The 23,822-nt window shown below is 39.5% G+C and overlaps 1 protein-coding gene across 15 annotated transcripts in view; it reads left to right on the top strand.

Moving 5' to 3' along the window:
* Positions 1-23,822, top strand: part of NFAT5 (nuclear factor of activated T cells 5) — a 157,522-nt gene that overhangs the window by 76,452 nt on the left and 57,248 nt on the right. For 7 of the 15 annotated variants that reach the window (XM_006122231.4, XM_006122230.4, XM_075939769.1 and 4 more), the window contains exons 2-3: positions 1,972-2,097; positions 20,843-21,401. In XM_006122231.4, coding sequence (XP_006122293.4) covers positions 1,972-2,097; positions 20,843-21,401 — 685 coding nt within the window. Of the gene's footprint in view, positions 1-1,970; positions 2,098-6,089; positions 10,668-10,951; positions 11,063-20,320; positions 20,383-20,842; positions 21,402-23,822 lie in introns of those variants that run through there. The other 8 variants (XM_075939778.1, XM_006122233.4, XM_075939776.1 and 5 more) reach the window with 7 other exon arrangements.

The following is a 23,822-nucleotide window of genomic DNA, read 5'->3' as shown; positions in this document are numbered from 1 at the left end:
ATCATAGAATCATAGAATACTAGGACTGGAAGGGACCTCGAGAGGTCATCGAGTCCAGTCCCTTGCCCTCATGGCAGGACCAAATACTGTCTAGACCATCCCTGATAGACTAACCTACTCGTAAATATCTCCACAGATGGAGATTCCACAACCTCCCTGGGCAATTTATTCCAGTGTTTGACTACCCTGACAGTTAGGAACTTTTTCCTAATGTCCAACCTAAACCTCCCTTGCTGCAGTTTAAGCCCATTGCTTCTTCTTCTATCCCCAGAGGCCAAGATGAACAAGTTTTCTCCCTCTTCCTTATGACACCCTTTTAGATACCTGAAAACTTCTATCATGTCCCCCCTCAATCTTCTCTTTTCTAAACTAAACAAACCTAATTCCTTCAGCCTTCCCTCATAGGTCATGTTCTCTAGACCTTTAATCATTCTCGTTGCTCTTCTCTGGACCCTCTCCAATTTCTCCACATCTTTCTTGAAATGCAGTGGCCAGAACTGAACACAATACTCCAATTGAGGCCTAACCAGCGCAGAGTAGAGCGGAAGAATGACTTCTTGTGTCTTGCTCACAACACACCTGTTAATGTATCCCAGAATCATATTTGCTTTCTTTGCAACGGCATCACACTACTGACTCATATTCAACTTGTGGTCCACTATAACCCCTAGATCCCTTTCTGCCGTACTCCTTCCCAGACAGTCGCTTCCCATTCTGTATGTATGAAACTGATTGTTCCTTCCTAAGTGGGGCACTTTGCATTTGTCTTTATTAAACTTCATGCTGTTTACTTCAGACTATTTCTCCAATTTGTCCAGGTCATTTTGAATTATGACCCTATCCTGCAGATTAGTTGCAACCCCTCCCAGCTTGGTGTCATCTGCAAACTTAATAAGCGTACTTTCTATACCAATATCTAAATCGTTGATGAAGATATTGAAGAGAGCCGGTCCCAAAACAGACCACTGCAGAACCCCACTTGTTCTGCCTTTCCAGCAGGATCGTGAACCATTAATAACTACTCTCTGAGTATGGTTATCCAGCCAGTTATGCACCCAACTTATAGTAGCCCCATCTAAGTTGTATTTACCTAGTTTATTGATAAGAATATCATGCGAGACCTTACTAAAGTCTAGGTATACCACATCCACCGCTTTTCCCTTATCCACAGTAAACATGGGAAAGAATCAGCAGTAAACATGGGAAAGAAGAGTGAATGTGGTGTTAACTTTGACTTAACATCTTAAACTTTGCTGTGATGGTTTCATGTCAGGCATCTAGTATGCATCAACCATAGCTGTTCCACAACAGATACATTCACAAAAATGCTTAAATATTTATACTGCCGTACATTACCGTGGGGTCTAAGGGCCTTCCACATAAAGCGATTACCAATAGCAGCATCTCTAGAAGTTCTTCCTCTTTTCCGATACTTTTTCAGTTTATAGTATCTTTATTTGGGACACATTTCTTTTTGGAGAAGTGGGGAAGGGGTGACGTGTGGTGACCATAATTCTGATTATGGTGAAAAAAATCTATTAAATAGGAATGTTTTACATTATTTCCTGTAACTTAATCTATTCTCCACTTGAAGCTATTTCCACTGCCTGAAAACTTAGAGTAGTTTTATCTCCAGATGTCAGGTAATTTGTTCTGGGTTTCATCCTCTGCATTATTTCAAAGGCACCAGTCTGTGTTTCAGGTTCATAGGTGGTCACTTTGTATCTTGAAAGAGAAAATGCAAATTTGCTCAGTCTCGAAAACTTGTATATTTTAAGTTTAATTTTTTTAATCAAGTTGGGTAGTGATCTCCAAGATGTTTTCTGTGCAACTTCCTGTGAAGCTTCTTGAGATGCCACGCCACTGGTCCGTATTCCAAGGCTAAAAATTGTGAAAATAATCTATGTTTACAAAACACTACAGTTGATCTGTTTGTTTAAACCCCTTTTCTCCTTTTTTTTCATCTCTCAGAATCTGTCTATGACCTCCTCCCAAAGGAGTTGCAGTTACCACCCTCCAGAGAAACATCTGTAGCATCCATGAGCCAAACAAGTGGTGGTGAGGCAGGTTCGCCTCCTCCAGCTGTAGTTGCTGCTGGTAAGCATTCCACTTTGTTCAGTTATAGCCTTAAGATGTGTAGTATTCTGGCCAACATGAACAGTGCTGGCAAAGTTTGGAGTTTGAGACTATAATGAAAAAATGAGGTCATTCTAGGAGACTTCTAACAATAAAACTAAGTGATATACATTACAATAAATTTTACTTTAATCATTACATGCATAATATTTGTAAAAGCAAGAAATTTAATTCTGTGTTTTTTCTACTTCAACAATATAAGCATGTATTAACTCCTAGAATGCACTCTGTCTTCAGATGATGTAAGCACCAATTTTGAACTGAATCAATGTGTGTAAAACAATGAATTCCACCTAGGATAGAATATGAGATGGTATTTTGGCCTTTAGTCTTTTATCCGGATTTAGGAAGAAAAATACCATGTTTTCCTTTGTATGGCCTGAAGAAGCTCTCAGTATTAAACCACAATGAGATATTTTCTATTGTTGCATGTGCTGTAATCATTTTATTGCATGTTAAAACATTAATATAACTGACTAGTCAATATGATTTTTGTATTTATCAAAAATGTCAGATTTAAATTAAGTTTAGCATTAAGCACATTTCTTTTTATAAAATGTCATCTTGAAGAAAGTGTGGGACATGATACTTAAATTGTGTTATTTACAAAACATTAAGATCATGTAATGCAGAATATTTTAAACTTAAATCACAAGGCCTCCCCTTATCGATTTCTGTTCTTAAAAAAATAAGGTTGAGTTAGTCCATTGCTAAAGATACCGTTTTGGTTTGTGAGTGTGGCACAGTGCTGGCTTGCAAGGCAGAAACTCTTTAGTTAGCCGTATAGACTAGTAAGCATCTTCAATTCAGCAAAAAGGCAAATCAATGATTGTGCCTATGGCTTATACCTCTTCCCTAATGGGCTGAGATTTTTTGAAAAATTGGATCCCTGTAATCTTTCTATTATATTACGTTTGAGAGAAGGTATGTAGAGCTTCAGGTGATGTTCTAGAAAATTAATGTTTGAAGTGGGTGTGCTGGCAGCTGCATTATGCAGCTTTTTTTCTGTAGATTCATGTGCATTAACCTTCTATAAAAAATATTTCCCAGAAGTGCATAGTGTAGTAAACAGACTTCCTGGTTGGGCACTGAAAGGTTTAAATCTGGGGGAGAAACTTTACAGCACTGATCACCATTCATGTTTTGCCAGACATTTTATCTGAGTCTGTGGATTTAATTGTGTACTGTGGAACTGGCAAGTCTTTACAGTTATAAAAAGTGGTAATTTTAAGTGTTTGATTCAAGAGATTTTAAAATGCAAGAGATTTTAACTCCGTTCTTAATAATGAATCTGGTTCAAAGGCAGAGCAACAACTAAACACTGTTGCAGAAACATAGATTTTTACAAAAAACTGTTAGTTAAATCCACAAAGAAATTTAACTGCTAATTATGCTTGCATCTTCACTGAAGCAATATTTGAGCATTTGAGTTTAAACAGAACTAAATGTCTGTTACTACTAGGTTTTCTGCTGACAGTCAATCCAGATCCTTTTAAAAAGCTGAGTGTGTGTGTAGCTATGTTTGGGCTACACTGCAGCATCAATAGTTCAAGTCTATAACAGAGTTTAAAAAAAACCTAGATAAATTCATAAATTCACAGGCCCACCAATGTCTATTAGGAAGGAAGGGCACAGATGGTGTCCCTAACCTGGTTTGCCAGAGGCTGGAAATGGACGACTTGGGATTGATCACTTGATTGATTGATTACCTGTTCTGTTCATTTCCTCTGAAGCCCTTGGCATTGGCTGCTGTCAGAGGACAGGACACTGGGCTAGATGAACCTTTGGTCTGACCCAGTCTGGCCTTCTGTTATTTCCTTTAAAGAAAGCTGAAAGAGAATAATGTAGATCAGTAGTTTATTTGTAAACACTGGAAGAAGATTTGATGTACACTGAACTAAAAAGGGTCTTTAATGGCACTTTGTGGTGAAGCTTTCTCTGTATCAGCATTGTGAGCCAGCTGGCTTTTTAGATTTTACAGGGTTCAGTTAAAAAGCTGGATTGTAAGGAATTGAATAGCTTAGATCACATAAATTTTGTTAAAAATTTGTATAAAACATTAAAGTGTGGATTTCATTACTGATGTCACCTGCCATAAAAGTATTTACAGCTAAGATCAAATTTAGTGTTGCATTAGTCCCTTGATGCCCTAATAAGTGATCTGCACCACTGTGCTGTGCGCACATGTAACAACTGTGATGGTCTCTAATCCAAATTGTTTGTTTAGGGCTTTGAAAGGATCCAAAGGGAGTTAGGTGCTTGTATCTAATTAACTTTCAGTGACAGTTAGATGACACATTCCTTTAGACCCCCCCGTAGAAATCACAGGCTACAGTTTCAAGATGAGACAGGAGTCAGAGTCAACATAAGGGTAAAACAGACATAGTGCAATTTAATCTACTATTCATGTAATACACAGTAGTGGTAGCGTTCTTCTCCTCTTTGCCTCCACCATCTGGTATAGATTGGGAGAAGGCTTCTCTCCTCAAAAGAGCCAACTATGTAGGAGGCTGTATTTCTTTCCCCAGCAAATTTGGAACAGTTTTAGAGGTTGTGGGGGGAAGAAACACCACTTCTGTCTCCAAGATTGGGAGAGACTGCTTGGATTTTTCTGGTAAGTTTTTTAGACCAGACAGCCTCAGTTCAAAGCTGGGAATGGGAGAAGAAACATCCCCCCTCAGAAGCAATAGGAGGCAGTGGAGAAGTGAGTGTGAGGCTCTGCCATGGACCCAGTGGTCTGGTAGTGTTACCCAGGAGCGGCCTGAGGCTGGCTGTAGCAGCTGGCGCCCCAGGCAGAAGGTGTGATTGGCGCCCCCGCCTGCACGGCCGTCAATGGCCGTGATGTCATCATCAGGTGACCGGGCCGGCACCGCCCTGGGCGACCGCCTAGTCTGCCTGGGCTCATGGGCCGCTCCTGGTGTTACCACGAGATCCCTGAACATTCTCTCACTGCTGCTGCATCAGTGTCAGTGAACTTGCTGCACTCCCTCCAAGCAGACTTCTGATCTGCCACTCAGAGGTGAGATGGAGCCTGCGTCTCTTGTCCTTCCTACGGTCTCTTGCATACAGCGACCCTCTTTCTCTGAACATGTTAAGATTTGTCCAGAGCAAAGAGATGAATTCTGAGATGGGCATTCTTGGAAGCTCTGCCTCCCATCCTTTGCCCTTGACCAAACGTCAGCAGGGTGGGGAACACAGTAATCCATATTCAGTGGGAGCTTTGGGAATTTAGCACTGAGGACTGGAGTTAGTAGTTTTGAGCCCACACCTGGCTTGCCTGCAGCATGACACATGCCTTCTTTTGACTGTTTTGGAGGGATTGATCCTCCCATTCCTAGGGGAGTCCAACTTTCCAGTTGTGGTTGGTTACACTTGCCCAGCCCTCTCCATTTCTCTCTCCATGCCCATGCAGGAGTGGTTTGTTTCTCCTCCTACACTCAAAATTCTCCAAGTTCCTAAGGAAAGGGAGCGCACGTGCTTCAGTCAGAAGGCCACTGTTCCTCTGTCTTTGGAAGGAAGAGTCTTCCCCTTTAGGTTCCTTTTTAGGTGCACCACTCTATTGCAGAGATGGGCAATGATTTTTGATGGGGGGCTACTCCAAAAATTTGGTAAGTGATCAAGGTCCACACTCTTCTGTGATATTAATGGAGGAGGTGTGGGGTCTGGGATGGAGGTTGCGTGCAGAAGGCAGCTTGCGGTAGGTGACTGGGTGTAGGGTCTGGGAGGGAGTTCTGGTGAAGGAGGGGATGTGACCAGTGTTCTCTCTAGCACAGCTTCACTGGTGATTAATCAACCCTGCCCTGAGCCTCTGAGCTTAGAGCACTGGAACACTGGGTGTGACCTGGTGCAGGAGAGAGTGCAGGGTCAGGGAAAGAGTATGAGCGCAAGAATGAGGGTGCAGAGGGTTTGGGTTGTGACCTGGGGAAGGGAGTTGGGTATGTGGGAGGGGGAGAGGCCCCAGGTATTGGCTTAGTTGGCTCCCAGCTAGCAGGATCCTCAGGTAGGCTGCCTGCCTGCTACGCCACTCCAAATGGCTGGCTGTGGGGACCATGTGCATCTCTGCAAGCCGCACACCCCTTGAACTCTCCACATGTTGCCTGCATTGCAAGCATGGCCCAGACAGCTCCCATTGGCTGGTTTGTAGCCAGTGGGAGCTGCAAGATTGTGCTCCGGGTAGGGGCAGCACATGAAGCCCCCTCCTTCCCAGGTGTGTGCAGAGATGCACATGGCCCCTATACCCAGCCGATTGGAGTGGCATGTGGGGCGCAGTAGGCAGGGATCTTGTCCCAGGCTCCTGCTGGAGCCGCGGGACAGTGCCGGGTCAGATTCTACTCACTCCTGCATTGTCTGCCCCAGTTATCTTAGGGTTGTTGCAGTCTCTTCAGGCAGCTGTCTCAAATGTTCCTGACTCTTGCACTGCAAGGAGTCTACTGGGATGAGGCTCCAATTCTGTTAATTGGGGAGGTCAGTCTAGGCTCCCTGTGTCTATTGTAGGGAGACAAAGAGGGAGTGTATGCACTATAGTTTAATTAAAAACAGATTGGTTGTTCACCTTGATCATCTCTTAGGAAAAGTGATTAGTAAAAGAACACAGACATACATTCAAGTGCCTGACATTGAGGAAACAGAAAAGTTAGGAGGGAAGGTGACCTTGGAATCTTAGAGTTCCACTATCATAAGCCTGTTTTGTTCTTAAATCTTTCTAGTGTTTTGTGTAAATCTTTTGTGTGATACCTTATTTATCCTAAAACCACAATGTATTTTGTAATGTTGTAAGTCCAAACCTACTCCAAATGTACGTGAGCCCATTAAATAAATTCTTATTTTTTAAGAGGGGGGGTTACTAAATGCTAGACCCATTTTTTGGTATATAGTGTAAAAATAACAGTGCAGGTACACTTTACTAGAAGCAATGAGAAGATTAAATCATAGGGAATGATCAGAAATAATTTTTAATTTAAGATTTAACAGAATTTGTTTTCTGCTTTCCTAGTCACAGGGTGACACCGTATCTGGCTGAAAATCAGATTAGTGTATGGATTTTCCATCAGGTACTTTGCTCTGAGGTTTTGTTCCATGTAAATGCATTGCATAAAAATCTTGCTGCAGCTAACTCTTCAGATTTTTGGAGGAGCAGGATGGGCTGTTTTCAGTTATGAGGGCCTGACAGAAACAGACTTCTAGTTCTACTACTGTATTTAGCAATTGTTTAACAAGTTACAGGTCACTTTAAAAATGTTGAAACTGAATTTTGATAGTTGGATTTTCATGAACACATCTATTAATTTTAATATAAGTGGTACAATGTGTATCTCCTATTCATCAATTCAGATGAAGAGTTTTACCCACTCTTTGAATGTCAATCAGGCAAGTATAACCAACTGTGAATCCAGAATTTTGTGCTGCAACGTTGACATCCTCAGCTTCTTTCTCAGGTTTCTAGTTGTATCACACATTCAGAAAATAGAAGAAAAAGGGACTTCCTATATGCATCAGCACTAGGGACTAGATTGTGAACTCTTTGTATAGACTGATGCATGTGGGAGCATCTTCATACAGAGGGTAGGAAAAAGAGTAACGTGAGCTAGTCTGAGCATATTTCCAACAAGAAATGTGGATCACCTATTGGCATCTTTTGACGCAGACCCAGATGAAGAAGCACTCTCGATCTAAGCTATAGTTGGAGTGATTACTTACATAGACCAGCAGCTGGAGCTACAGGAAATCACACTTTGGATGTTGCTGGCATGAGCAGGTATAAACCTTGGTGGGATATTCAGATTTCTCAATTTGATGAGATTTTTCACATTGGAGGACATGGATTTGTACAAAACTGATTTAAACCTTTATCTTTTTGTTCAAAATGCTAATCTAAGTCCCTTCTCTTGAGTTCCTTTCTAGTAGCAAGTAAAAAATGCTCTGTCACCTTCTATTTGGTATGCTTCAAATACAAGCGCCCCTGTTCCTAAGTAAGTTTCTTGCTTTTTTGAAAGTAAATGTGAAGGGTGAACCTTTTCTCCGAAAAAGTCCTTTCTACCCTTGCACAGAAAACCTCCAGGGAATGTCTTGACCGCCAGCTGGAGTCCTGTTCCTTCTTCCTGCTGTAGAATCTTGACAAAGGACAGTTTGCAGCTCTTCAGAGTGCAGAAAGGAACACTTCCTTTCCAGTATTTCTGCTTGATCTCTTGTTCTCATTTTGCCATTGTGGGACTAGATCCTTCTTCCATATTTTTTCCTCTCAACCATTATAGACAACCTTCCTGTAGCTAATTGGTTTTCTGGCTATTTTCAGTTCCCATCTCAACTTTCCTAGTTCTAATAAAACAATCAATTTGTTTTCTTACTGTAAACACCTAGGACAAAAACTGCATTCCCTGAAGCTTGTTTAAGAATGCTTTTAAATCACATCTGCCACATATAGGAAGTAATCAGTCAGTCAGGTTGTGTGATGTTTTTGTGCAAACAACATACAAACACAAATGATATTGGTGTCTTGGGAATAATATTAGACCTGGGTGATCAAATTTTCCCTGAAGATATATCTCAATACATGTTCTTCTTATATATCTCCGTACCCAAAAAATTAAAGACAATCTGTGTGATTGTCAGCTGTCATCCACGCAGTACAAGGTGTTATGTGGCAAGTGGAATTCTAAACAGAAGGAAGAATACTTCAGGATCTTCAAGAGTTTGTGTCTGTGGCATGGGCTAATTGAAACATCTGCTGTAGTGTAGTAGTTGCTAAAAAGTTACATTTATATTACAGCTAGGGATATATAGACTGTTCCTTTCTTTAAGGTACACAAGGAAGCAGGTTTAAAGATGTAATTTAACTTTTCAGGGGTGGAGAGAGAATACTCTATAATACTTGTGGTAATCATTTTTGTACACTTAATTCAGAAAATATTTTGCTGCCCATTAAAAGCTCTGCAATTAGTCACTTGTTCCATCTTGCAGCTGTACACTAGAGATTAGGTTCATTTTCTTCTTCCATAAAACTGAAGAAGTTTTTGGGTAATACTCAGATTAAAACATCCAAATCAGTTAAAGGCAAATAAAACTTAAAGTGGAAACTGAGTCTTTGCAAAATTGGACCCAGGACATCATCTTTTCTTATGCTTTTTTCCATTTACCTAGAGCAGAAATGTCTTGTATTTAGTCTAGATGAACTTCATAGCCAGTGTCAGACACTGGTCCTTCCCTTTGATCTGGAAGCAGCTATCAGAATTTTGAAAGGAGATATGAGGGCTAACATAGCAAGTTTGAGAAGTCTCGGGGGTAGCCATGTTAGTCTGTGTCTGCAAAAAACAAAAAAAGGAAGCCTGTGACACTTCAGAGACTAACAATTATTAGGGCATAAGCTTTTGTGAGCAATACCCACTTCATCAGATTAATGGTTTTGGTCTGGTACAATGTCTTGAAAAGCTTTCAATTCTTGAGTTTCATAGTCACGCAGAAAACCATCACTTCATTGACAAGACAACAGATGAATGATCAGGAAGTGCCTTTCCATATGTTTCAGGGGAGGAAATTTCAGGGGGACAAACTTCAGAGAATGCACAGCTTTGAGGAAAAACATCTACAGCAGGTTTGTTTCATCCAAGAAATCTCTACAGCTTCTCTTTTTACAAGGTTAATATACGCTGTAAAACTTTTTAGGCAAAAGTTTGCTTCTGGCTATATGTTAGTACAGTGCTTAGCATGCTGGGGCCTCTGGGCACTGTTGTAATACAAATAATTTCTGAGCAAACTATTTCTAAACTGCACTCCCCAGTATGTCGCTTCTAGGTACACATTATTATGAAGATAGATCCAGCAGTCCAGGAGAGGCCAATGTCTAATTTGCTTGGAGACTGTTAAGGCAAGAGTGTTCCATCATCATTCCAAACTATGTGTATAATGGTGATATGTACTGGAAGAGTCTGAAGAAAAGAGAGTTTCTCATTAACACACTTTCCAGTTAATGGAGACTTCTGTTCCCTCTAAGTTTTAAAAGTACGGTGGAATTAGTTGCAGACTTGTAGTCCAAGGTTGCTTTCTGCCTTCTCTTAACTGTTGTATAGCCAATAAAGCCAACCCATTAAGAAGGTTTGGCCCTAGCTCATTATGAAAGTTTCCAGTTCTTACTATCAGACTAATGGAAAAGCAAGCACAGGAGAAAGAAGACTAACCTAGTGTGTAATTTCCTGGGGAGAAATTCCTTGTCATAGTTCTATAAAAACCTCACTTAGTCCAGCACATTACTATATTTTTGGAAGGAACTGGTGGATATGAGGAGCCAAGAGATCGTTTCCTACCTGGAGATGTTTGTTATAGTCCTGATCCACCAGTTAAGACATTACACAATTATTCATTTTAAGATGGCTTGGCTATGTCAGGAAGTTGGGGAAAGGAAAGGCGAGAGCTGGAAAAGAGCAGCTGAGGAGGCGTAGAATTCTGCATGGCTTGCTTGATTGCCTCTGACACAACTCTGAGTGGGAAAACCTACTAAACTGAATTGGTGGAGGAGAATCACTAACAAAAAGTTCCAGGTAAGAAATTACTAGTTTTATATCTCTTAACTGTGTTTGTAAATAATTGGTGGTTGTTTATATAAAAGCAGATTGAATGATGTGTATAATCTAGGTACATAGTACTTCTCGTTTCAGCATGGGAATGTAAGGGAATTGAAACTGTTTGGGGCTTAATGTAAATTAAAATGATTAGCCTATCTTGAATCTTTGTGACATTTTTAATAATTGGTGAATTGGATTGTTTGATTATATTTGCTGGGATGCTAGTTGTTTTCTCTATTAATACTTAACTTGCATTCTAGCTCCGCCATTCAGAGACAGGCATCGTGTGGTGGGTTGTGACAGTGTCTGTCAATAGTGAAGACAAATAGTGCCAGAGACACTTAACCCATCCAATCTCACCCAGGGTGTAGGTCGGTCTTGTTTTCAGACTTCTTCATAAGTCTTTTTCTTTCTTTTTTTTGTTTCTAAATAGTGGATTGATACTGATTGAAACTAAACTTTTTTTATGAAGTTTTTGACTTTACATCAGTAATACTAAAAATAAAAAGTAGAAACCCAAAGTTGACATATGAGGAATTGAAAGCAGGTTTGCAGCCACTTTGTAAGTTCTGGTTCATCATTTTTAAACCTTTGGCAACACCAGGGTTGATATTGGAAATTTTATATGTAGTATCCTTCTGCTTTATTCTGAAAGTCAAATATTGCCAACAATATAAAATGTAAGGTATTTAAATAATATTTGTAGAGGGCTGTACTCTGTGCATTAGGCCCATAAATAAGGTCCTACTTGAATTGCAGGTTGATTGTGCAAAAATTGTGACCGAGTTGCAGACAAGACACGGAAAACTGAAAAAGTAATAATGGACCTTATTTGCAGAAATAAAGTCTGTTACTTTCCATGATTTTCTGCTGCTAGGAGCATAGGGCCCCTGCTTTCAGAATTGCAATGAAAGCCTAATATCGCAGAATCAGCTATTTCCGCAATATTGCAAGTTAAGTAGGGCTTTACTTATAAATGTCCCAAACTTTACCCTGTGTGTTGTTGCATTTTCATTTGTCACAAATTGTTTTCACAACTCACTGTAGTAGAGACAGCATGGCACACATGCTAGGCCCTGACAGTTAAGGAGAGTTCTTAATGTCTTGATGACGATAGTGGCTGTTCATGGACAGCAGGTTGGAATACTTGAAAAAGCAAAGTTTATCACATAGAGGCACTTGAAACTTTACAGTTTCTACTGTGGGATGAGATTCACATTCAAGATAGCAGCAATGTTTTAAATGTTGGTAGTGTGGCATTTGTTTCTTTTGAGTGTTTGTGAATCCTTTTGTGAAGAGTGTGAACAAGGGGTTCATGGACTCTCTGTAAGCTGTATCTGAAGATTGCAAGTCCCTCCATAGCAAGCAGCGATCCTCCTATTTGCCATAATTATTTTAAAGGCAGAAAGTCTTGTTTGACTTCACAGGACTATAGAAATATACAATATAGCATGGCCTTAGTTGGGAATTCAGGAACTAATGTTTCTTTCCTTTTTGATAGACAAATTGTTTTAAAACAAAATCTTGTACTAATTTGTACATGGGGGAAGCTCTTAGCTATGCATTTCCACTCTTCATGATACCAGCCCCTGAATTTGGCAGCATGCATTTGTTCCAGATAGGCATTGCATCCCTTTTTCCCACTGCCTGCTTTTGGGCTGCTTTTTGTTTTCAGAAAGAACCTAAATTATTTCAATCCATAGAAAGAAGAGGCTATGAAAATACTGCCCTGAAAGTGAGATGGGCACTTGGGACTTACGAGCAGTTCTCAATCTGTTGTAAGCTGACATGAGTGAACTGATGTCATGACCAACTGGCAATTATGCATCAGTCCTTCTAGAAATATGTCTGAGAAATAGGTGTTATTTCTTGATATGAATTGTAAATTCTAGCACTGGCTAAAGATTTTAGGTTTCCATTCTTGGTTAGTTTAGGTTCTTTCATTTACAAACCACAGAATTGCATCTGACTATTAATGTGCATTTTGTGTTGCCTGAAAGAGAACAGACTATACTTGAATTGCATATACCGTGTGTAAAACAGCTTGTCTTGTATCAATCTGTTTATGTTTATGGAGAAATATTTGCAGAAGCGGAGGATGATCAAGATGCTAAAGGAGTCTCAAGGACGATAATGTCATTGCGGAGAAATTAAATGAATTATTTGCATTGGTCTTCACGGCTGAGGATGCGAGAGATTCCCAAACTTGAGTCATTCGTTTTAGGTGACAAATCTGAGGAACTGTCCCAGATTGAGGTGTCATTAGAGGAGGTTTTGGAACAAACTGATAAACTAAACAGTAATAAGTCACCAGGACCAGATGGTATTCACTCAAGAATTTTGAAAATTCATATGTGAAATTTCGGAACTACTAATTATGGTTTGCAATCTATCCTTTAAACTGTCTTTTGTACCAAATGACGGGAGGATAGCTAATGTGACACCAGTGTTTTAAAAGGGCTCTAGATGTGATCCTGGCAATTACAGGCCAGTTAGTATAACTTCAGTAGTGGGCAAACTGGTTGAAACCATAGTAAAGAACAGAATTGTCAGCTATATAGATTAATGTAATTTGTTGGGGGGGGGGGAGTCAACATGGTTTCTGCAAAGGGAAATCATGCCTCACCAATCTACCATAGTTCTTTGAGGGGATCAACAAGCATGTGAACAAGAGGAAGCCGTTGAATATAATGTACTTAGAGTTCCAGAAAGCCTTTGAGAAGGCCCCTCACCAAAGGCTCTTAAGCAAAGTACGATGTCATGGGGTATGGATTGATAACTGATTAAAAGACAGGAAACAAAGGGTAGGAATAAATGGTCAGTTTTCAGAATGGAGAGAGAGATTACCAGTGGTGTCCCTCAGGGGTCCATACTGGGACCAATCCTATTCAACATATTCATAAAGGATCTTGAGAATGAGGTAAACAGTGAAGTGGAAAACTTTGCAGATGATACAAAATTGTTCAAGATAGGTAAATCCAAAGCAGACTGTATAGAGCTTCAAACATGGATCTTGGGTCATGTAGGCCAGGGAAGGCTTTGCCTTTCCAAAACTGCCTGTACTGCTCACCTGCCCTGGAGGAGTTGGGGTTGTACTGTGCGGCAGTCCACTCCCTAGCAGCGTAGGCGTGTGTGTTGGGGCCATGGCATGGGGCAGCCCGGGAGTTGGGGCAGGTAAGGGCTGGGGCCATGCCACCCTGCAGCCCCGGCCCTGAGCTGCGGTTGGGAGGAGCTGGGGAGGGGGCGGGTAGTTGCTGTGAAGGGGCATGGTCTTGGGGAAGGGGCGGAGCTTCACCTTGCCTTCCCCAGCTGGGCCTTCATCTGCAGCCCATTCCTGCAAAGGATCTCACAAAACTTAGGCTATGTCTAGACTGCAAGCCTCTTTCGAAATAGGCTTTTTCGAAAGATACTTTCGAAAAAGCTTCTTTCGAAAGAGAGCATCTAGACTGCATGCGGAACTTTCAAAAAAGCAAACCGCTTTTTCGAAAGAAATCAGCTAGTGAGTCTGGATGCTCTCTTTCTAAAAAGCCCTGTTTGCTTTCAAGAACGCCTTTTTTCGAAAGAGCACTTTCGAAAAAAGGCGTTCTTCCTCGTGGAATTAGGTTTACCGCCGTCAAAAGAAAAGCAGCGTTCTTTCGATTTAATTTCGAAAGAACGCGGCTGCAGTCTAGACGCAGATGAAGTTTTTTCGAAAAAAGGCTACTTTAAAAAAAAAAAAAACCCTGAGTCTGGACACAGCCTAATGGACAACAAAAAGGCAGATGAATTTTCATGTTGATAAATGCAAAATAGTGCACATTGGAAAACGTAATTCTATCTGTCTGTCTATCTAAAATTATGGGGACTAAATTAGCTGTTACCACTCGAGAGATATTTTGGAGCCATTGTGGATTGTTCTCTGAAAACACCCACTCAATGTGCAGCAGCAGTTAAAAAAGCAAACACTGTTAGGAATCATTATGAAAGCTATAAAGAATAAGATGAGAGAAAATTGTTTTGCCTCTTTATAAAACCATGGTACGTCCACATATTGAATACTGTTTGCAGGTGTGGTAGTCATATCTCAAAGAGATTTTGGCATTAGAAGAAGTTCAGAGAAGGGCAGCAGAAATGATTAGGGCAATTGGAATGGCTGCGTTAGGAGAAGAGATTAATAAGACTGGGAGTTTTCAGCTTGGAAAAGAGAGGAGTAAGGGGGGATAGGATAGAGGTCCATTAAATCATGACTGGTGTGGAGAAAGTGAATAAGGAAAAGTTGTTTACTTCTTCCCATAACACAAGAACTAACGGGTCACCAAATGAAATTATTGGGAAGCAAGTTTAAAAACAAATTAGTCGAAACAATAGTAAAGAATAAAATTGTGAAGCATGTAGAAGAACATAATTTGTTGGACAAAAGTCAACATGGTTTCTGTAAAGGGAAATCCTGTCTTACTAATCTATTAGAGTTCTTTGAAGGGGTTAACAAACATGCGGACAAGGGGGATCTAGTAGATATAGTATACTTGGATTTTCAGAAAGCCTTTGACAAGGTCCCTCACCAAAGGCTCTTGTGTAAATTACATGGCCATGGGATAAGAGGGAAGGTCCTTTCTTGGATTGAGACAGGAAACAAAGGGTAGGAATAAATGGTATATTTTCAGATTGGAGAGGGGTAACTAGTGGTGTACCCCAAGGGTCAGTCCTGGGACCAATCCTTTTCAACTTATTCATAAATGATCTGGAGAAAGGGGTAAGCAGTGAGGTAGTAAAGTTTGCAGATGATACCAAACTGTTTAGGATAGTCAAGAAAGAAGCAGACTGTGAGGGACTCCAAGAAGATCTCACCAAACTGAGTGATTGGGCAACAAAATGGCAAATGAAATTTAATGTGGATAAATGTAAAGTAATGCACACCGGGAAAAATAACCCCAACTATACGTACAGTATGATGGGGGCTAAATTGGCTACGACAAATCAGGACAGAGATCTTGGAGTTATCGTGGACAGTTCTCTGAAAACTTCCACACAGAGTGCAGCGGCGGTCAAAAAGGCAAATAGGATTCTAGGAATTATTAGAAAAGGGATAGAAAATAAGACCCAGAATATCTTACTGCCCCTGTATAAAACTATGGTACGCCCACATCTTGAATACTTGAATACAGATGTGGTCTCCTCACCTCAAAAAAGATATTTTGGCCTTGGAAAGGGTTCAGAAAAGGGCAACTAAAATGATTAGGGGTTTGGAATGGGTCCCATATGAGGAGAGGCTAAAGAGACTGGGACTTTTCAGTTTAGAAAAGAGGAGACTGAGGGGGGATATGATAGAGGTCTATAAAATCATGAGTGGTCTGGAGAGGGCTGATAAAGAAAAGTTATTTATTAGTTCCCATAATAGAAGAACTAGCGGACACCAAATGAAATTAATGGGTAGCAGGTTTAAAACTAATAAAAGGAAGTTCTTTTTCACACAGCGTGTTGTCAACCTGTGGAACTCCTTGCCAGAGGAGGCTGTGAAGTCTAGGACTATAATAGAGTTTAAAGAGAAGCTGGATAAATTCATAGAGGTTAGGTCCATAAAAGGCTATTAGCCAGGGGATAAAATGGTGTCCTTGGCCTCTGTTTGTCAGAGGCTGAAGAGGGATGGCAGGAGACAAATCGCTTGATCATTGTCTTCGGTCCACCCTCTCTGGGGCACCTGGTGCTGGCCACTGTCGGTAGACAGGATACTGGGGTAGATGGACCTTTGGTCTGACCCAGTACGGCCGTTCTTATGTTATGTTCTAAACAGAAGGAAATATTTTGTCATGCAGTGCACAGTCAACTTCTGGAACTTCTTGCCAGAGCATGTTGTGAAGGCCTGGACTCAAAAAAGAGCTAGATACATTTGGAAGATAGATCCATCAATGGCTATTAGCCAGGATGGGCAGGGATGGTGTCCCTAGCCTCTGTTTGTTTGTCAGAAGCTGGGAGTGGGTGACAGGGAATGGATCACTTAATGGTTTCCTGTTCTGTTGATTCTTTCTGGGGTACCTGGCATTGGCTGCTGTTGGAAGTCAGGATATTGGGCTAGATTGACCTTTGGTCTGATCCAGTATGGCTGTTCTTTTCTTCTTCTTTGATTGGTATTATCCCCCATGGTGCTTTTAGAGCATTTTTGTGGTATAATAGGAAAAATATGAACTTCATACTGTGTGTGTGTGTGTGTGTGTGTGTGTGTGTGTGTGTGTGTGTGTGTGTGTGTGTGTGTGTGTGTGTGTGTAAAATATTAACAATTGCACCTTTGAATTTGAATGTATGGATAGCGAAAGAGAAGTGTATTTGGATTGTTTTAAACGGTATAAGTTTAGCTTGCCATTTGTTTCCCCCATTACTGATACAAAGGGTAACTGAAATACAGTGCAACCCTAGTCCGCTAGGAGAATATATATTTCCTTCAAATTCTCTTTAAAAATATAGATTACTTTATTTTGGAACCTGGTAGTATTTAGGATTAAAGTTTGAAACATTGTTCACTGTTGCCCTTAGATAGTTGTTGCTGTTATCAGCTATTTAGCTTTGTGCTAATAAATATTGTTATAAAATGTATCTGTTGGATTCCTAGCGTACTATTTTAAATGCAGTATACGATCATCATGTGACGTACATGTAATGTGATTTTCAAGACACTAATAACTTTCCAGCTAAAATAGAGACTTACATGTATAAAGTGCTAAATTCTACTGCATTGTTTTTTCCACGTGAATGTCTCCTTAGAAGAGCTCATTTAATGTTTACTTTAATATTATTTTAAAACGTTTATGTAAATAATCCTAAACACTAAATTCTGCAGAATGGTGATCATCTTTATCTCAATTTTAGAACTTTATTATCTGGCTCAAGGGTCAGGTGTATAAATGCTTATTACTTGATTGTTTAAAATCCGTCATGGTCCAGGATCCATTACATACTGATATTCTGCATTCTGTTGTGCATAGTGTTTAATCTGTAAATGGATTGATACCTAAGAAGGGAAAATGTTTCTGTGCAGCAGGATAAGTCTACAGCATTATTGCTGTGTGCTTTATGTATTCTACTTGCAAACCTTGCATGCAATACACATGCTGTGTGCGTGCTGCACACTTGTATTTCTATGTGGATGTGTTTTACAAATACTAAATGGAAACTAATGCTGTTGTTGCTAACAAAACAAGGTAAAAACATGTATGTTAACAGTCTTTCTCAACTCAAAGTGGTTGCAAATCAGCTCCTAAATATTGTCACTGAATTTAATATTTAGATGATTTTTTTTCAATTTTATAAGTGTTTCTAAAGAAGAAGCATTGTATTAATGCATGCTACAAAAGGATAAATTTGTCTTTAAATTTGAATGCAATTCAAAGTGACTGAATCCTCTAGCTTCAGCCACTACATTTACCAAGGAACAAACAGGAAAATGGAACTGGTATCATTCAGCTTGTCCAGGAGGTGGAGGGAGTCTGTTTCTACATATCTAAAAGTAATTTATCGATAGACTTTACTGACAGCTACATTTCTCTTAAAACTTAACACCAGATAGGAATTATTTTTCATGTCACCTAGAACATAAAAACATCAGATTAATTTAAAAAAATCATTTGTAATGATTCTTCATAGGGTTCTGATGCTTTTATTTTAATTACAAATACACTGGTTTTCTCATTTTTACCATACCAGAAAATAAATATGTACGTCATAGGTAAACAGAAAGTTTTTCCCTCTTTTTTAATTCTCTGAGAGTTCTTCAGAGTGGTCCAAACTGGATAAAATACAGATTAATTTCCACATTACGATAATTCTCACCAAGTTGTGTGGCTTATCAGAGACTACTACTACCTTCTAGATTTCAACATCCCTCCCCCAAAAGCCTGACTTCCTCCTTTCAGCAGATGTTAGACTCAGAACTTCAGTAATTACATCTGCTGTTAAACCTATACTTGAATTTCATAGTTAATTTCCCACTGAAGTTTTGTAGTGGTGCTGGTATTTACTGCTTGAGTTTTAATGTGGTCAGCACTGTAAAAATAGGGCTTTCAGCCTAATGTAAAATACAAAGTTCTGTGCGGTATCCTGCAGCAGGCTGCTGTGACAGGGTGTGATCACCGAAAAGACCCTGTGGGGCTGTTTCCCGATGTACTGATATAGTCACTGACATTCGCTTTCTTGCTCTCTGAGGCTCCTCACCACCCTGTCATCTTGGTCCAGATCTCCTGGTCTCCCCCAGACAAAGCACAGAGCTGAGATCACACCCTCTCCCCCCAAAAAGCAATGCAGACACTGAATCACTTCAGCTCTGGGAGAATGCAGTTCAAGAGCACAGAATCAAGGAAACCAACCCCCAAGCAAAGCAAGGAAGAAATCAAAAATAGGCAGATCATAGTGAGTTATAAAATTAAAATAAAAGAAAACGCGTAGCTAGTTCTAACACACTAAAACTTGTTGCAAACTTAGCCTAAAACTATTCGTATTTCAAGCAAGCCTCAAGTCAGAGAAGATTTTTTACTCTGACTTGGCTTCCTGGCTCTCCTTTTTTGGAGCATCACACCAGTCAAAGACCAAGGCATTCATAGCTTTCCAGCTAAAATAGAGACTTCCTTTAGGGCGGGAATCCTTTGTCATACACTTCCCCCCTTTCTATGGAAAAATACCTGGTTAAACTGGTATAGTAGTATAAGTTAGTTTGGACACATGCCTTTCCAGCACAGCTCAAACTTAGAGAAAACCAGATTGTTTACAGGCCATTAAGTTGATAACCCAGTCGTTGAGGTTGCCAGAGCATTGAAAACATCCTTGATGGCTTTCATCTGCATATTTAAAACCATTAATCATTCCATACTCCATATTTCTAACTTTATATACAAGAATGAAGCATACACCAAAATAAGATATACAGATCTAGCAGATTGTGACATTAAAATTGATAGGTTACATGACGTATTTTGTCCAAAAGCTTCTTTGAGTTATGCATATATGTATCCATAAGAAAATTTCATAAACCATGGGGAGAACTGTCACAACTGTGATCATTGAATTTTAACCTTTCTCTTTCCTCATTTGCTGACTGATATGTCAAGGTTCGAGAAATTTATTTAAAAAAAAAACCAAAACCTTTAGTAGGTTGTTCTTGAAAAATTTTCTGTTTTTGTTGAACCCTTAACCCTACTTTCCTTTATCAAGGGCAATCTGATCTGTAGCATTCCAAGTTTAGTCAGTCAAATAATTTTTGCTATAGTAGGTGGGTAGGTAGGTGTAGGATGCTGTTAATGTTCCTAAGGACACTGCGGCATGTTTGAACTAAGAGTTCTGTCCCTTAGTTGGTTCTACATGGCTTTTGATTCTGTATTTAAGGGGACCAGCTAACAAGTCCCTGGAAGTTGAGGATATGTAATCTCATTGTGACTTCTTCAGCCTCTGAGATTCTAGTGGCCTTTTATCTTTCTATTCTCAGCATGCTACAAATCAGTTTTGTCCCTGTTCTGAACTTACACAATAAACAAACCATATCTTAGTGACTGGTACCAGTTCCATTTTGTTTACAATTCAGTTATTTTTAGATTTTATTTCTCATTTTATAATTGATATCTGGAATCAGCAGCAATTTTCTCATTTATTTTCTCATATTTTTATTCCAGGATTTGCCTCTGAAGCAGGGAGTGTCTGCATTAAAAATGACCTGTAGTTCTCTGCTTCATAGGTTAGAAACTTATTTTAATATTTTGTGGCTAAGCACAGTCCCGTCTTTTTCAAAAAAAATTCTAATGATGAATGGTTTAATTGGCATTGAATGTGGACTACAAGCATACATTTTGCATTGGGGTTTCCATTGTTTGAGATAAAGTAGCTTACAGTCAAATAATTAGTCCAACTGAGGCAATAAAAGCCCTCTTGTTTGCTTGCAGCCTTTTTATGACTTAAAAGTTAATGTAAACTTTTGAACTAAAATCAATTAAGTATCATTTGGACACTTCAAAAATAATATTCCATTGCTTAGACCTTGTATTGCTTGAAGCAGTTACATTCTCAAATTTACTAAATTCCAAATTTTCATTTGGGGGAAAAATCAGTTGACAAATCACATTATTTCAATGGGACTGCTATAGCCAGCATAGGTGGAAACGCGTATCTTGTATTTACTTCTGAATTGTACACCGCAGATGCTTCTTCAGCTCCCTCCTCTTCCTCCATGGGCGGTGCTTGCAGCTCCTTTACCACCTCTTCCAGCCCTACCATTTACTCTACCTCAGTCACCGACAGCAAGGCTATGCAAGTGGAGAACTGCTCCTCAGCCGTGGGGGTAAGTAACCGAGGGGTAAGTGAAAAGCAGTTAACCAGTAACACAGTCCAGCAGCAACAGTCAATGCCGAAGAGAAATACAGTCCTGTACATCTCACCACCACCTGAGGATTTGCTGGACAACAGTCAGATGTCCTGCCAAGATGAAGGGTGTGGATTGGAATCAGAGCAGAGCTGCATTATGTGGATGGAGGATTCCCCCTCCAACTTCAGTAACATGAGCACCAGTTCCTACAATGATAACACTGAGGTGCCACGTAAATCACGCAAACGAAATCCAAAGCAGAGGCCAGGGATCAAACGTCGAGATTGTGAAGGATCCAGCATGGATATATTTGATGCCGACAGTGCCAAAGCGCCCCACTATGTCCTTTCTCAGCTCAGCACGGACAACAAAGGCAACTCAAAAGCAGGAAATGGGTTGGTATCTGCATTTTTTTAAAGTTCTATCACCATATGTAACACCAAGCTAATAAAACATACTCCTGATATTTCTCAAGTGTTCTACTCAGGTTCTCACATAAAACATAAACACTCCTACCCTTTTATATCTTAGCTCATGATACATTTCTTCTAGAATTACTAAGCTTTACAAGGAAGTAAAGCTAAGATTTATTGCAATATAACATTCTCTGTGCTTTATTAGTGAGTCAGTCCAGTACTTGAGACATTATCTAAGTTTTTTCCCCCCCAATGGTTTGAGATTCCTAAAGGATACAAAACTTCTTAATTATATGTCTCCATCTGTAAAAAGGCTCTATTTAAAAAAGAGTTATAGGCACTGGAGAGATCTTACAGCTGTTCCACACTATCTTCCCAAAAATACCTTGTTCAGATTTTTATGTGAGGATCTCAGTTGATACGTTTTATCTCCTCTGTCTGTCTGTCTCTTTCTATTTATCAAATAGAGAGAGTGTTGAATATAGAAGTTAATTGCTTATTACGATTTTTCAGCATTTAAATTAACACTCCTTTCACTTTTTGATAAAATGTTAAGATTATATGCTGAACCAAATCTTGTTTTTCATGTGAACTCACTTCTGTATTTGATTTTCAGAAATAAATCTCTAATCCTGTTTCTCTCTGTGCTTCTGGGTTGTATGCATGTGTGTGTTTGTACGTGGGCACGCCAGGGTGGTGGTCTCTCATCTCTCCCACTTCACACTGTTTACTATGTACATTTCAGAAGTTGGTTTAGAGAGAAAACATCCACGAGTTTACAGTATTTGGGGTGTTTTTGTTTTTATACTTGTGGCTTCTTTAGTACTTAATTTTACACTGCAGTCAAGTGGGCAGATTTATTTGTTACTTTTATGTATGTGCTTGCAATGTGTTCTGATGTTCATCACTTGAAAGGTGAACATTAAAATAGAACTGACTGGAAAGATGAGCTTTTCATATTCCTAAGGGAAACAGCCTTTAGTCTGTATCCCCAGGGTCATTGCAGTTCCATACTTAAAATGTTGCTTTAAGAAAGCGAGTCTAAGAAACTCTCCAGAGTGGTCTGCAGCTTCATGGTAGATATCTCATTTGATAAGACGAGAACCGGGCTGAACAAAGGATGTAGATTAAACATTTCCACCCAATCTTTTCCTCCTGTCTTATGCAAAAAAGTACTTAATGAAACAGTTTTTTGTCGGTTCACCACAAATAGTCAGGACAAGTCAGTGAAACAGTCCAACATTCTGGTTGTAAATTCACCAGGAGAAAATTGTATAATAAAGTAAAAAGTTACCTATTTAAAATTTTGCCTTGCAGCTTCTCAGATTAATAAACAAGTTGTTTGGAAAGTTAGAAAACAAGGTTGCACCAAACTTACAGGAAGGAAGGCAATGATCAACTACTATGGAAAGAAATGCTCTTCCTGTGAACAAGAACTGTGTACGCATAGAATTTTTTTCCTCCAGACTATGAGCACAGGCTTAGTAAGCTACAGACTAATAAGCTTGACCTTTTTAGCATTAATAATGAAGCTAGCAAAACTATAATGTTCATTACTACCATAACAGGACATAAGCAGCATGCATTAATAAATGAAAGGTTATGTTTATGTAACTGTAAGCTTTTTAGAACATTTGGGACAAAGTTGATTTATATAGTATATCTAGGTTGTAAGAAAAAATATGAAAGTTCCAAGAAGTAGATTCTAGTTAAAAGTAGACGTTTGAGTGTCTGAAGTAGGTAGTATATGGAAAATGCGGGGTAGGTGGAACATGTATGGCTATTGCACAGAGATGCAGCCCTGCAAACACAGATTGTAGGAGTGACTATAGGTTTTTTTGTTTGTTTTTTGCTTTTCTGCCTAGTGGCTCATATTTTAGCTTCAAGAGAGAGGAAGGATTATGACACTTGCTATATGCCCTAATTCATGGAATGAAAATATTATGGTCCTCAGATGTCTAAGAGTTCATTAGCGCTATTAAAAATAACACTTCCATAGAAACGGAACAGAATTTGTGAAAGCCATTTTAAAAGGCTTTGAGTTTTGTTGATTTTCCAGGGCAAACAGGAGAAATCCTCTTCCTCCATTGGAGTCATGCCTTGTCTTGGTCTCACTATTAGTCTCAAGTCTTCATTTGGAGCAGCTGGGATTCAGATGGCACACATTTTAAATGATCAGAGCAATGAAGAAACAAATACAAATAGAATGTTGAGATATTGAGTGGGCACCATGGAATGTGTTCTAATACAATCATTTAGCTTTGATAATTTGAAATTACCATTCCAGCCTTGGTTCAGAGTTCTTTGTTTAGTTCTGATGCCTTTTAACTAATACTATATATACCATACTGCTTTTGCTGTTTGCAAAGGCATGAGAAATTGAATGCCACTGATTCTAGG

Source organism: Pelodiscus sinensis, chromosome 12, assembly GCF_049634645.1.
Source record: "Pelodiscus sinensis isolate JC-2024 chromosome 12, ASM4963464v1, whole genome shotgun sequence".
Classification (NCBI taxonomy): domain Eukaryota; kingdom Metazoa; phylum Chordata; order Testudines; family Trionychidae; genus Pelodiscus; species Pelodiscus sinensis.
Note: the sequence above shows the minus strand (reverse complement) of the source record. Positions and strands in the feature narration are given on the sequence as shown.